The sequence below is a fragment of the Myotis daubentonii genome, chromosome 6 (assembly GCF_963259705.1).
Source record: "Myotis daubentonii chromosome 6, mMyoDau2.1, whole genome shotgun sequence".
NCBI lineage: Eukaryota > Metazoa > Chordata > Mammalia > Chiroptera > Vespertilionidae > Myotis > Myotis daubentonii.
The window spans coordinates 39,171,219-39,187,444 of NC_081845.1; the positions used below are offsets into that span (position 1 = coordinate 39,171,219).

At 35.6% G+C, this 16,226-nt stretch overlaps 1 protein-coding gene across 3 annotated transcripts in view; it reads left to right on the forward strand.

Annotated features, from left to right (window-relative positions):
* SEC63 (SEC63 homolog, protein translocation regulator) overlaps window positions 1–16,226 on the forward strand; it is a 73,607-nt gene that overhangs the window by 17,510 nt on the left and 39,871 nt on the right. For 2 of the 3 annotated variants that reach the window (XM_059700790.1, XM_059700789.1), the window contains exons 3-6: window positions 5,022–5,136; window positions 7,877–7,989; window positions 12,134–12,195; window positions 12,751–12,809. In XM_059700790.1, the coding sequence (XP_059556773.1) occupies window positions 5,022–5,136; window positions 7,877–7,989; window positions 12,134–12,195; window positions 12,751–12,809 (349 nt within the window). Of the gene's footprint in view, window positions 1–5,021; window positions 5,137–7,876; window positions 7,990–11,469; window positions 11,537–12,133; window positions 12,196–12,750; window positions 12,810–16,226 lie in introns of those variants that run through there. The other variant, XM_059700792.1, reaches the window with a different exon arrangement.

Here is a 16,226-nt window from a genome sequence, read left to right on the forward strand (position 1 = left end):
AATTGAAAGGAGAGAGTGTGCTTCTGACTCAAAGGAGAAGGGGAGAAAGAGAAGTCAAATCTTAAAGGAAAACCTTGTGCATCTTGTGTCAGTATTTGAATTTTTGTCTTAAAGACATAGAAGAACTTTAAAAGATTATAAAAAAAGCAGGGAAGTGACATGATCAAGTTTGAATTTCATGTTGTACAGTTTATTGAGCACATACTGTATGCCAGGTGCTGTGCTAGGGCCTTGTAAGTTATCTCATTAGTTTTATATTAACTTCAAGGTAGATGTGTTTGCTTTTTCTCAGATGAGGAAACTGAGACTAAAAAAATGAGGTTACTTGAATGAGATCATACAGCTGGAAGTGGTGGATTGGAGACCTAGTTACTCTTTGTTTTGGCAGGCCTATCTGCTTAAACAGGCCATTACCATGTTTAATTAGAGTCGGCCTATTTGATTTTGTGAGGCTATGGCAGTGGTTGGCAAACTGCATCTCGCGAGCCACATGCGGCTCTTTGGCCCCTTGAGTGTGGCTCTTCCACAAAATACCGACTTCTGCGCATGGGCCACGAAGTTTCATTCGCACTGTACGTGCGCGCCCGCACGTGGTATTTTGTGGAGGAGCCACACTCAAGGGGCCAAAGAGCCGTATGTGGCTCACAAGCCTCAGTTTGCCAACCACTGGGCTATGGGATATGCCGGTTTAGAGCATAGGCTTTGGATCTTCACCCTAAGTCAGTGGTTCTCAACCTTCCTAATGCCGTGACCCTTTAATACAGTTCCTCATGTTGTGGTGACCCCCAACCATAAAATTATTTTCGTTGCTACTTCATAACTGTAATTTTGCTACTGTTATGAATCGTAATGTAAATATCTGATATGCAGGATGTATTTTCATTGTTAAAAATTGACATAATTAAAGCATAGTGATTGATTACAAAAACAATATGTAATTATATATGTGTTTTCTGATGGTTTTAGGCGACCCCTGTGAAAGGGTCGTTCGACCTCCAAAGGGGTCGCAACCCACAGGTTGAGAACCGCTGCCCTAAGTCATCAATCCTTTATAATAAAATTGGTCAACACTTTGTAGGTATTTGAACCTTAGTTTTCAAGAAAAAAACAGCAGACCAACTCTATGAAATTCTCTTCAATGATTAATAAACTGATTTACTTAACTGGAAGTACAGATTAAAGTATGTTCAAGTAAGGAAGGGTTACATTGATACTGGTAACAATTTAGATAAGGTCAGAAACATCAAAACCTTTTTTGCTACTTAATCCTGAAGTATTCTTTTACAATTAAGCAGTCATTGTGTAATACTCTAATTTCTGAAAGTTGCTTCCAAAATAACTTTTAAAGTGTGCTTAAGAAAAATACAAGACTTCACAAGTTAACTAATTACTGAGTCTATATATACAGTGGGGCCTTGACTTACGAGTTTAATTCGTTACGAGACCGAGCTCGATAAGGAGCTCGTTAACTCAAATTACTCTGTCAACTCAATGCAAAAAATCGGCAGAGAGACAGCTGGTATCTCAAAAAACTCGTTAGTCGGGACACTTGTAAGTCAAGGCCCCACTGTAGTGAAAATGCTTATCTTTTTAGAGCAGTGGTTCTCAACCTTGGCTGCACATTAGAATCACCTGGGAATCTTTTTAAAATCCTGATTCTGGGCCTCATCCTCTGGAAATTCTGTTTCTTTGTTACTAATGTTGTGCCCCCACCCCATAACAGAGAAACAGGATTTCCGGAGGATGAGGCCCAGAAATCAGGATTTTAAAAAGATTCCCAGGTGATTCTAATGTGCAGCCAAGGTTGAGAACCACTGTTTTAGAGGAACCAAACATGCTTTCTAAAAAAATTGGTCACAGAGCATGATGCAGTTTATTGTTTCCACCTTTGCTTTGGCTCGGGAAATTAGACCAGGGTTTTATCGATTGTGGTAATTTTTTTCATCAATCTGGTGGGTTCTGTCTTGAGCCTCTGCTCTCCTCCCTTTGGCTTATAGAGTCAGATGCTACAAGTAAAGCATCTAACAAGGGGCATAACATATCCTAGGTGTTTTGTTTCCTTTTCCTTCTGCCCTTGTTTGCTTTTAAATCTGGCTTTCAATTTCACCTTTATCTTTGTTTTCTGACCTTTGTTAGCCTGTTGGGAGAATTGGTAAAAGAAAATGCGGAGCCCTAGCCGGTTTTGCTCAGTGGATGGAGCGTCGGCCTGCAGACTCAAGGGTCCCAGGTTCGATTCCGGTCAAGGGCATGTACCTTTGTTGCGGGCACATCCCCAGTAGGGAGTGTGCAGGGGGCAGCTGATGGATGTTTCTCTCTCATCGATGTTTCTAACTCTCTATCATTCTCCCTTCCTCTCTGTAAAAAATCAATAAAATATATTTAAAAAAAAGAAAGACAATGCGGAGTTATTTGTGTGGGAATAAAGTATATTTTCATGTGTTCTTTTGGATATTGGGGTAATTAGCAAACTTTGGAGTTGAGTTAAAATTACTATTTTAAATTATTTTTATTTTAATTCAATAAATAGTTATTGTGCACCTACTATGTATATGTCAGGTATTATGCTAGGTGCCAATATACTGTGATTAATAAGTAGACATGTTTCAGCTACTTACAGTCTTGGGGGATACTGTTAAGTAAACAAGTAATAATAGAGTTTAGTAAGGGGGATGCCATGAAGGAGTAGAGGAATGGCTTATAACTCTGGCTCTACACAGAGAAGTGTCCCTGAATAATGAGGTCTGAGCTGAGATTTGGGTGGAGTTACTGGTAACAGCCAATAGCTAGTATGAATTATTTATGATATCTGAAGCACTTTCTAGGTGCTTTACATACCTAATCTCAGTTGATTCTCAAACCTACCCTAAAAGTTGGAAACCGAGATATAAAAGGCTAAGCAACTTGTTAAGATCTCTTGGTTAATAAGTGGTGAAGCAGGGATTTGGCCTTAGTTGGTAGTTTTGTTCCAGAGCCTATATTCATAAGTACCTCTCCCTAGATAGCCAGGTAAGAGTGGGAGCACTCCAGATAGGGCTCCCTTTTCTTCTTTTGGCCTATAGATAGTGTGGAAAGCAGCTTGCAGTACTTATTATGCTCTTAATAAAGAGTATAGCGTTATTTTGACCAGATGGAAATAAATTTGCATCTCAGTGCTAACAGTTTAAGCTACTCTGAAGTTAGTTAAAACTGAACTAAGATCATATCCAGGACTCAAGGAGCTTGCATCGAGTCAGAGGAGGAAAGTCACGGTTTCTACTTTTTTGTGACAGTAGTTACAGTCTCCCCGTTGATGAGGACTGCTTCTTGGAGGGTGAATAAGCTGAGTTGAGTCTTGAAGAATGAAATAGAGTTTGGATAGGCAGAGATGTGAAATGGGAATTCTAGATAGAAAGATCCAAGAGAGCAAAAATGTGATGGTGGGACAAGCTTAGGGGATTTTGAAAAATCAGCATGATAGAGGTAAGCAGGTGGGTTGGAACTAGATTAGTCTCATTCCAAAGCTAGGTTCCTAACAAGAGAGATTAAACACATGGAACATTTTCTTTCTGTCTTTGAAGACAGGCCACCCCAATTTTTTTTTAAATATATTTTATTGATTTTTTACAGAGAGGAAGGGAGAGAGACAGAGAGTTAGAAACATCGATGAAAGAGAAACATCGATCAGCTGCCTCCTACACATCTCCCACTGGGGATGTGCCCACAACCCAGGTACATGCCCTTGACCGGAATCGAACCTGGGATCTTTCAGTCCGCAGACCGACGCTCTATCCACTGAGCCAAACCGGTTTCGGCCCCAATTTTTTTTTTTATTAGGCCTCCTATGATTTTTTTTGTCTTGGTTTAACAATTTCTATTCAGTGTAACAGATTGTGATATTTCATAAATCTTTCAATTTCATCACTTAAAGATAGCCACTATTAAGATGATTTACATTTCTATATTTTTATTTGCAATAAACTTATTTACAAAAATAGGATTATATTACATGTACATACAGCTTTGAAAGCTGTGTTGTTGGTTTTTTTAAATTTAATAACACAAGGTAGATAATCTTCCAGTGCACAAGTTTTTAGTGGCCAGGTAGTGTTTCACTGTATAGGTATACAGTGTTTCACTGTTAATTTATTTGTCTAGTACTCTGTTGATAGGCATTTATGTGCATATATGTTTTCTGCTGTTATTTATATCTGTAACCACCCTTTTATATTTTATGTATTTAATTCTAGTTTATTTCCTTTTAAGTTTCTTGAAGTAAAGTAGATGGACAGTTAAAAGGGTATGTACTTCTTTAGGTCTTTTGATACCTTATTGCCAGATATTCCTTCAGAGTATAGAGTGTGTGAGAGCTCCTTTTTTCTTTAGTCTCTCCAACACTGGTAATAATCTCTAAAATATTTTCACTAAATAGAACATATCAGAGAGAATAAATTAGTTTTTTCCCAAATTAAATGTTATTTTATATCTTTTTAAAAACTAGTATGTACATTTTTTTATATCTTTATTGGCTAAAAAATGTTTCATTGTGTGGTTCTATCTTTGTTTACTTAGTTTCCTATTAAAGGACACTTAAGTTGTTTCCAGAGTTTTACCATTATAAACATGGCTATGTATTCATCTTTGCACAATTGACCCATTATTTTTTGTAGTTTGTTTTTCTAAAAGTGTTATTGCAAGGTCAAGAACAATTCTTTTTTATATTAAATGGTTTACTGAATTCTTGGCATTCATGTATTTTGATTGAATGTAATAGTCCAATAAGTTAATAAGTTGAATTTGGTACTTACAGTTTTGTAAGTAGTAACTGAGAATATGAAATGACAGGCATTATACAATATTCTAGAGAATTCAAAGGTGAAAACGACACTGTTCTTGCTATAACAGGAGTTTAGAATTTGAGTCAGTGGCATAGTGTTATGAGACCACTTCAGATTGTTTTATGCCTTGATCATGCCATAATGACTGTTAAAGGAAAACCATGTAGATGTATTTATTTATATTTCACTTATCTTTTTTCTAAACAGGAAAATAATTCTGCTTGCAGGATGGGCATTATTCTTATTCCTTGCGTACAAAGTTTCTAAAACCGACCGAGAATATCAGGAATATAATCCTTATGAAGTATTAAATTTGGATCCTGTAAGTAGTATTTTTATATAATGCACATTAGTTTAATGATCCCATAAAAACACTGTAAGTCCACATCCTAAAAGAAATTGGACTGTGCCTAAAAGTAAAACTGTGGTCAGTTAAAATTTTTATTAAAATGAGCTATCTAATCCATTATTTATTATTCTAATGTACATATGTTTTTTAAGCTACAGATGATTGCCATCCTATTAAGAATTGATTTGTAATTACTAAAATGTAAGAATATTTGAAGATCAGGTGGAAAGTTAGTGAGTGGGTATATTTTTTAAACACATGTGTAAGATGGGTTAATGCAAAGTTAAAACCAGGAGATTTATATATGTTAGTTGGATGATTAAAATCTTATGTCCCTGTGTTAGTTGACACTAAGGTAGAGTGTTAACCCTTTATGTATTTTAAAGAACTGGTGTCATTGTCATAGAAATTCACATTAACTTTGGGTGACCCATTGGGTGATCTCTTGATTGATTAATTGAACTTGATTATTGGGTCCCAACAGAAAATTAGTCTTTTAGGTTTATCAGTGGAAAGTTAGAACTGAAATGAATGCTAGAGGTCAGCTAGCCTTTTTTCCTGATGGTGAAAATGGGACCCGAAAAATTTGTATATTGTCCAGGATCCTATAACTTCTTAGGAGTCAAACTAAATCTAGTGCTCTTTCCATGTTTTCCCCAAACCAGTTCTTTTACTTCTAGTGTCTCTGCTCAGTACTAGTAGATGACTTGACCCAGAGATTCATATAATACAAAGTAAGGAATGTGTTTATCTTCCAGTTTTCTGCTTTGTTAGAAGCAAAGTATTTCTATAATTTGTTTTTCTTTGATTGTGATGATCATGGTCATCAAGAAATTTTAAAAATTAAAAGGTTTGGGGCCAATTTGATGGTATGAAAGTCATGAAAAACTTATTAATAGAAAGTGAATCTAATAGGAAACAACTAAAGTAAGCTTATTAAGTATTTACTTAATTTTAAAATATATATATATTTTTACATTTTCTCATCTAACATATTTTAATATTATAGAACATAGCCATTGTGATAAGTAGATTGACCCAAACCATCCTGTCCAAGTCTTGCAAAGGCATGAAACACTCGGGAGGAAAAAGCAACTGAGCTAACAGACTCAGAGAATTATACAGGCATGACCTAGAGATTAATCAGCTCTCTCATTCTAGTGGAGGAAACAGATCTCTTTCAGTAATTCAGGGAAGTGAATTAATTTGATCAAGATCACAAAATTAGTGGCAGAACCAGGCCTAAATTATAGTCTCTGGAAACTAAGCCAAAAGTTTCCATTACTACACATGCTGTATCAGCAATATATCTTCTCAAAAATTTCTAAATTAATTATAACATTCTATGATGACGATATCAATGGTCTTTTTACAGAGCTAACGTTTGACCCCTCCAATCATCTCAAAATGGTGTTAGTACTCCCAGCTCACTTGGATAATTTCATCATGTTTAATTGGAGCTGGAAAAATCCCCTCTTTGGTGGCCATTCCAACCAAAAGGTTTTTCATCATCAAAGAGCCATGCTTGGGAGTGAATTTGTTTTATCCACTATCTCTAAAAGCTACTCAAGACCTGCTATCCATCACTTAGTCTGCTTCTATCTGGGCTGCTATGGCAGGGACCACCATCCTCTGTGGAATGCTTCCATGTTATCTTTAGGGGTTTACAGGTATGATGTCTAATCTCATCTCATATGCTTCCCCAAAACTATCAGCATTAGTGGTTGCCTGAGGTTTCGCATTCATTCACAGACTTATTGAATAGCTTCTAAGGCCCCCATTTGCTATTGAAATCTATAGCACATACATGGTGCCCACTGGCCAGAAGGTGCTCAGGAGAGTGGTTTTTGAATGAAAGTTTTGCTGACAAAGTGGGGGGTATACAATGAGAAACATTTTGTTTGAACACAGTACACTCTACCACAAAATATCATGCGCTTAATATTCCAATGCAATTTGCCAAATGATTGGTTGCTTCCAAGAGATATTATGAAGAGAAAATCATGAAATACAAGATAGGAAAGATGAGAGAGAGAGAGAGAGAGAGAGAGAGAGAGAGAGAGAGAGAGAGAGAGAGAGAATTTAATATTAAAATATTGACAAGCAGATGAAACCAGATATTCTTCAGATTATTTCTTAGGAAGTTAAGCTTTGATTGGAGGTTTTTTTCAGCCAGACTTGATTTACCGTGATCATTCTTTGGTATTTAAATGTGACAATCCTTTTATTTTATTTAAATACATCATTGCAGTTGACCCTTGACAGCATGGGGGTTGAGGTGCTGCTCTTGCCTGGTCAAAAATTCAAGTATAGCTTTTGACTCTATAGTCCTTCATATCACAGTATTTTTAGTCTGCGGTTAATTGATTCCACAATGTGAAATCCTTGAATACCAAAAAAATCCATGTATACATAAATGAACTTGTGTAGTTCAAATCTGTGCTGTTCATGGTTTCATTCTTGTATCATCAGTGCCTAGTGTACTGCATGACACATAGTAGGTGCTCAATATAATAAATATATCCGACAAAATAAATATATTTTTATTTAAAAAGTACATGGGGCGGAATTTATGGCACAAAATATATAGGATAAAAATTCATTTTCTCTTTCTGAAAATATTGAGTATTTAATATCTTAAGTTCCAAATGAGATGGGTTTTGTTTTTATGGCATTGTGCTTGCTTTTACTAAAACAAACCTTTTCCTTTTAGGGGGCAACAGTAACAGAAATTAAGAAACAATATCGTTTGCTGTCACTTAAATATCATCCAGATAAAGGGGGTGATGAAGTTATGTTCATGAGGATAGCAAAAGCTTATGCAGCGTAAGTATCATAGGATTCATTACATATTTTTAAGAGTGGTAAAGATAGTTTTCTATTTGAATAAATTAGTAAATAAAACAGTTGTCATACATTTTTATTATTTGTTGACCTCATATGCAGAGTCTGTCATTTATAGAACTGCCTGGCAGAGCTAAAATGGTAATCTAACTAAAACCTTAATTTTAAGTAACTTAGAGTAGTGCATTTGCCATATGAAGTTGGTTAGATTAAGTAGTGATGTGTTAATTGACCTTTTTCTAAGCATCCTAATTAAAAGAGGATATACTTATTCCCGTTTTCATTTCTAGTTTTTTTTTTTTATAAGGTAAGATTTATTTCTCTTGTTTTGGCAGTGTAGCTTGTCTCATTTAAATTCTTTACAAGACCAATTTAATTTTGGGGAAACAGGATAGAGTATATACAATTAGAAGTAGTTATTCCTTGAGCATTACTATTACAAGAGTTAAAGGTTAGCTGGATTCTTTAGGACTTGTGATAGGTATATCTCTACATAGCTCTTAAGTTGAATTAAAGAGTAAAATACAGACGAAACCGGTTTGGCTCAGTGGATAGAGCATCGGCCTGTGGACTGAAAGGTCCCGGGTTCGATTCCGGTCAAGGGCATGTACCTGGGTTTCGGGCACATCCCCAGTGGGAGATGTGCAGGAGGCAGCTGATCGATGTTTCTCTCTCATCGATGTTTCCAACTCTCTATCTCTCTCCCTTCCTCTCTGGAAAAAATCAATAAAATATATATATAAAAAAAGAGTAAAATACAAACAAGATGTCTGTTTTTTGAGGATTCAATGACATAAAATATAAGTAAATATTAGGATACTCAGATACAATAACAAACTGATAAAAGTTGGGGACATACTATCTTATTTATGTTCTCAGTAAAAATACATTGACTGTGTCTCTTCTTCCCCCTTTCCTGTGGATTGCTTGTTATCTGTATGAATGTGATTTTGTAATTCAGGAGCATCTGAAGTCCGTACCACTTTTTTCTTTTCTGTACAGCTAATGTCCTTCAAATTACTGTCTTTCTATTGGTGTCTCCTTTTCCCCCTTTTTTTGATTGTGTCTCCTTCAAGAATTTAATTGTGCAAGTATTGCGGTGCCTTAGTTGCCATTTTCAGAACTGAAGATTTCAGAGGAAATCAGATAGACAGTATTACTTAATTAGTAGTTTTAATTTTAGTGTAGTTTTTTTTTTCTGCCCTAGTCTTCAGGTATTGTAACATGTTCAAATTTCTGAATTTGTTCTGAAGTTACTGGAAATCTGACTGTTATGTATCACTATTCTAAAAAGTACAGAATAATAAAATGTGGCCTTTCATTTTAACTCAGTTACATGATCGAGATACAGAATGTTTTGTATGTAAGATGTCTTAGTTGATGGTCTATATAACACAAATTGAGAAGTAAATGATTATGGGACCCAGACTTTGAGATCTTGTAACTTGTACAAGTATAACTAGATTTGATAAAACTGTACATTTTACCAAATATAAGTTCTGACTGATTGAATTGAAGCTCCCATCTTATGTATAACTCTAGCAGCCTAAGTATAACTCAAGCAGCTTTTGGAATGCAAAAGTTATAGGCTTCGATCTATAAAGCTTTTTAGAATTTGCTTTGGTTATTCAGGATATTTTCTCTTCCCTTATTTGTCTATTATAATAAACTAGATGGGTCATTCCTATTTCTTCATACCAGATTTTTAACTTAGAGGAAAAAAGGTGGTCTGGTTATTTTTGAGGAGTTAGAAACTATTCAATTTTCTGTTTCTTTCTTCTGGATACAGTTGGGATTTGACTTTCAGGTATAAAACCTAGGATCAAGCTACTTTCTAACAAGTGGGCAGCAGAGATGTAACCTTAAAGCTATTCCAGTTTTTAAAAATATGTTTTCATGTGTTTGTACACATGAGTATGTAACTTAGCTTTACATAGCCAACTCAGTGTCACGAATATATAATTTAGTGAAAGCATTCTCTAGATCAGATTTATAATCTGGGGTCCTTGAAATTGTATACAGAATATTATATATATATATATATATATAAGTTTTTTATTGATTTTTAGAGAGAGGAAAGGAGAAGGAGAGAGAAAAACATTGATGTGATAGTGAAACATCGATTGGCTGCCTCCTGTATGCCTTCTACTGGGGATGGAGCCTGCAACCTGGGCATGTGCCCTGACTAGGAATCGAACTTGCAACTTTTTGGTGCCCAGGATGACACCCAATCAATTGAGCCACAATGGCCAGGGCTTTATGTATATATTTAAATGTGTATATATTCCAGAGCAAAAGAGGCACAGATTCCATTAAATTTATACTTGGATCTGTGATACAACCTTCTATCCCCTCCAAAGTTAGGGGATATAATCATGTTTAGGAAACTTTATTCTCATTGAATTAAAAAACATTATGTTAGCATTATTGGGCTTGTTTAAACTTATATGAATTAACAAATCACCTATAGCATGTTCTTTCATATTCTTTAGCATATTTATACTTTTTCCTGTGAAAATTTATGATTCTTTGTTTATATCTTTACTAGAGACTAAGTCTTAGGAATGGTATTATACTAAAGCACTAGTAAGTGGCAAAGAAATCACTGACTTTTTAAAAAGTTGATGAATCCTTTTATTTCAGTATCCAGCATGGTGCCTATCACAGTGGTTGTACAAGTTGGTTTAATGAATGAATTAATAGAATTATAATCAGGTATGGTTGCAGGTTAAAAATCAAGTGCTTCTATCATGTGAGCTGTGCTTTATTTTGCAAAATCTGAGGGCATTGAATAAAGAACAGAGCAGTTTATTGTGCTGCCATCAACAGAAAGGCAGAGGGGTCAGAGATAATTATTTTGTGGAAAAGAATCTAGTTAGAAGACAGAATATTGAGAGAAACAATAGCTGAAGCTTTAGGTGGGGTGTACAGTTGTACAAGGAAACTGGGGCAAACTTTTTTGAGAAACATCTCTCAACAGAAAAGAATCTTAGCGCCATTTCTTATTAACTTGAAATCTCTCTAATTATGCTTTCCATTGGCTCCTGTATTTTATTGTGACCTTAGTTCAAATAGTGTAAGTAGAGATACAGTTAAATAAGGGCTAAGGATGTCAGGATACTTATTTTTATAAATTATCAAATCGATAAGTTCTAAAATATTTTCAAATTGTTGAAAATTTTTGCTATTTTATAAAGGTACTTCTGCATTCTCTCTTTCAACTTGGAACTTGGTTGACTAGAACCTACATTGTATCTTAAGTACATATATTCTGGGAAATAGAAATAGGACCAAAATTGGATTTGGACATAAACATAATCTTTGCCAAAACTAATCTACAAGAAAGCCTTTCTTATTTTATTATTAGTCTTTTTTTTTTTTTTGGTGTATTTCTGCCTTGTTCCCTTAACAACATTATAAAGTGTTCGAAGGAAATAAAATTTTATTTTAATGTTTTCTTAGCATCTACACTGGAACCTGGAATAAAACCACTCTCACTCTGTGCCTTTAGCTATTGCCCAGCTCATAGGTAATATTTATATTTAGGTGTTAAAAATATATATTCACTCTGTCACTTCATATTGCCTGGGTTAGGAAGAAAATTGTGATCTCAGTACAGTGCTAATGACCTTTTACACAGCAATAGACTTTTATAGGTGTTTTTCTTCTCTTTTTGTTGAGAATATGGTACCAGTTTTGGAGGGATTATTATGAATTAATTTTATATTTAGAAAATAGGTTATATTATTATTGAAGTGTGAGCATGCTTATTGAAGAAATTTTGGAAATGTACGAGCATATAAGAACAAAAAAAAGGCACCAATAATCCTCCTGCCTTCTCTCAGAAAATGTGTTAGCTTTTAAAGTTTCACTTCCTGGCTTAAAGTAGATAAATTTGAAGACCCATGGGGCAACCAGGAATTTGTATCAAGGCTCAATAGTTGACATTTTCTGTTAATCCAGAATTTCTAGCTTCCCTGTTTTTCTGATTTCAAAGAGGCTTTCCTTGATTCTCTGAAATTAATATCTTTAAGAAATGAGTTGGTTGGTTAATGGAATTTGTATATATGAGTACTTTTTTCAGGTGGGGCTTTCTAACTATTAAACTTTGTTCTTTTGATGCTAGTTTAACTGATGAAGAGTCCCGGAAAAATTGGGAAGAGTTTGGAAATCCAGATGGACCTCAAGGTGGGGTAAATGATTATTAAAAAACACTGGGGATATGATATATATTATTAAAATATTAATTAGATAGAAAAGAATATTTTAACAGCCACAGGGAGTTAAACAGATGTGTCAGTTGAGTTCCTTTTAATTAATTTTTAACTATTTTTTTTTCTAGAAAATAGTTTAGAAGATAAAACTTAGATTGATTTGATGAGAAGAGTAGTCACTGTCATTCACATATTCAGTTAGTAGTTCATAAAAATTGAATGACAAAAATGTTTTTTTTGCTGACTTTAAATATTTTCTCACATACAGTGTTTACATAAACTCAGGAAATATAAAAGGATTTAGATTTTTTTTTAAGAAGGAATTTATGTACTTTGATTTTTTTTTTCCTTCTGGAAAGATTTAGTTTCAGATATAGACTATTTCCATTAATTTGTGTAATGAGAACATACGTTGTAATCAGATGATTTTTCTCAGTTGTTTTTTTTTGGGGGGGGGGGAGGGTGGGAATGAGAGGCAGAATTTTGGGATATAAATTCTGGAAGTATAGAAATGTTCTTTCTATTTTAGCCACAAGCTTTGGAATAGCCCTGCCAGCTTGGATAGTTGACCAGAAAAATTCAATTTTGGTGAGTCTATTTATATCACATTATAATATGTTTGACATAAAGAGAGCTATTACAATGAAAATATTGGTATGCTATTTTTAATTTAACTGTGTATTGTGAAACTTTTTATGTGATGGAGAAAAGAATTCTTTCCCATGATTAGGTTGCTGGTTTGGGACAGTGTGTTCTAACTGTAGTCTTAAAACAAAGATGTGATTTTCTTTTGGAGTCAGTTTCAGATCAGGTCATACCCTTGGTTTGGGCGACTACTGCTTTTTAAATTTTATTTGCCATTAATTTTTATTTTCCAATTCAGTTGACATACAATATTATATTAGTTTCAGGTGTATACCCAGTGATTAGACATATAACTTAGACCTGATCCCGGTAAATCTCATACCCATCTGACACCGTTCATAGTTATTAGGATACTATTGACTATATTCCCTATGCCAGTGATGGCGAACCTATGACACGCATGTCAGAGGTGACATTCGAACTCATTTTTTTGGTTGATTTTTCTTTGTTAAATGGCATTTAAGTATATAAAATAAATATCAAAAATATAAGTCTTTGTTTTACTGTGGTTGCAAATATCAAAAATTTCTATATGTGACACGGCACCAGAGTTAAGTTAGGGTTTTTCAAAATGCTGACACGCCGAGCTCAAAAGGTTCGCCATCACTGCACTATGCTGTACTTTACATCCCCATGACTATTCTGTAACAACCAATTTGTACTTCTTAATCCCTTCACCTTTTTCACCCACCCCTTCAACACCTTCCTATCTGGCAGCGGTAAAAATATTCTCCGCATCTATGAATCTGTTTCTCTTCTGCTTGTTTGTTTATTTTGGTTTTTATATTCAGTTGTTGATAGGTATGCATTTACTGCCATTTTATTGTTCATATTTTTATATCCCCTTTTCTTAAAGAAGACCCTTTAACATCTATATATGTAAAAGGCTAATATGCTCAGTGTCCCTCCGACCAGTTGCTATGACACACACTGACCACCAGGGGATAGACGCTCATCGCAGGAGCTGCTGTGATGCACATTGGCCATTTACAAAGAAATGGCACCAGGGACCTGGCACCCACAAAGCTACACTTGGCTTCCCCAAGTGGAACACAGGCCCTGCCACCACGCTGGAGCGACACCCCACCAAATTGCAGCTAACACTGCCGAGACCCTATGGTGCAAAATTCAGCCCACAGCCCAGCCCAGCCCGAAAACGGTGGCTGTGGGCGCCGGGTAATGATGTCATGTAGCAATGCCCGGCTTCCTCTCCCTAGTGACTAGCCTCCTTGGAGTTTTTTCAGCCCAGAAATACGACTTGCTTTATAGCCAGGTGGAAACATTTTACACTTTAACCAAATGTCTGTGAAGTGTTTTCCCATGCCTCATCTCATTTGATCCTCACAGAAGTCCTGGAGTAGGTAGATTGGAGACTTGGTGGAATTCTATTTTTTTTTTCATTGGCCAGCAAACAAGATTTAGAAAGTTTAGAAACTTGACCCAACTGAAAAGAAGGAAGAAATGGTGGAACTTGAAAATGACTTCAGATTTTCTCACTGTGCAGAATATAGTCAAACACTGCTGCAGTTAAATATTTTTTCCTTTGTTCTCTCTGCGTGATCTACAATAATAATCTGCTTTGTGTTGATATTTATTGCTGTGTTGCTGACAATTACCTGAAAGAGAAGTTGGGATGCTTCACTGGGCTGGAAAAAGTTTAGCTAAATCAGAAAGCAGGTCTAATTAAGCAAGTTTATTCTATATTCCATATATATAAAAGGCTAAGTTGACTCGCACATGTGTAGTGCATTCAAAACTCTTGCTGGCACCAGTCGCATGTGTGTGTTTTGATCTGTCATTGTCAATTGTGAATTTGGTTGATACTTCTATTATAGAGAAAGGGTGAATAGCGTTATTAAAATATTTCTTCTAATTAATTTCCTTTCAATGTGCATGAATTCGTGCACCGGGCCACTAGTTTCATATAATAATGCTTTGGTGATGATGAGCTCTTTTAGCCTTTTCATGTCTTGAGAGCTCTTTATATGTCCTTTGATTCTAAATGATAGCTGGGTAGAGTAATTTTGGTTATAGGTCCTTGCTTTTCATCACTTTGAGTATTTTCTTGCCATTCCTTTCTGGCCTGCAAAGTTTCTTTTGAGAAATAAGCTGACAGTCTTATGGGAGCTCCCTTATAGGTAACTGTTTTTCTCTTGCTGCTTTTAAGATTCTTTGTCTTTAATCTTTTGCATTTATTTATGATGTGTCTTGATATGGGTCTCTTTGAGTTCACCTTGTTTGGGACTCTCTGCACTTCCTAGACTTGTATGTCTATTCCCTTCACCAAGTTAGGGAAGTTTTCTTCATTATTTTTTTTCAAAGAAGTTTTCAATTTCTTCTCTTTTTCCAGTGATCCCATGATGCATATGTTGGTACACTTGAAGTTGTCTCAGAAACTCCTTATACTACCTTTTTTTGGATTTCTTTTCTGATTGCGTAATTTGGCTTTCTTATGTTCCAAATCACTGATTTGATTCTTGGCTTCATCAAATCTACTGTTAATTCCCTGTAAATTATTCTTCATTTCAGTTAGTATATTTTTCATTTCTGATTGGTTCCTTTTTTGTGATTTCTGTGTCCTTTTTCATGCTGTTGAAATTCTCACTAAGTTCTTTGAGCATCCTTATAACCATTGTTTTGAACTCTATGGTAGTTTGCTTGCTTGCTTCCATTTCATTTAGTTCTTTTTTTTTTTTTTTTTTTTAAGAGGGTAAGGGGGAGAGAGAGAAAGAAACATTATTGTGAGAGAGTAACATAGATTGGTTGCCTCTAACACACGCCCTGACCAGGGATCAAATGTACAACCCAAGTATGTGCCCTGACCAAGAATCAAACCAGTCACCTCTGATGTACAGGATGACACTCCAACCCAACCAACTGAGTCCCACTGGCCAGGGCTCATTTAGCTCTTTTTCTAAAAATTTCTGCTGTTCTTTTATTTGGGACCTATTTCTTTGTCTCCACATTTTGGCTGCTTCCCTAAGTTTGTTTCTAGGTATTAGGTAGAGCTGCTATGTCTCCTGGACTTAGTAGAATGGCCTTGTGTAGTAGGTGTTCTGTAGGGCACAGAGGCACAGCCTCCCCAGTTACCCCAGCTGGGAACTCTGGTGCGCCCCTGTGTGGGCTGTGTGCACTGTCCTATTGTAGTTGAGCCTTAATTTTTCTGTTGGCATCACTGGAAGGGATTGACCCCCAGGCCAATTGGCTGTGAGGACCTGCTGTGACTACAGCAGAGTAGCTGTTGTTCAGGAGCCAACCTTATAGAACTTCAGTGGGGCTGTTGTGCTCACCAAGTTAGCCCAAAGAGTTTCTTGCTAGTGAAGGTGGTAAGATTGTAATCTAGCATGGTCTAAAGCTATC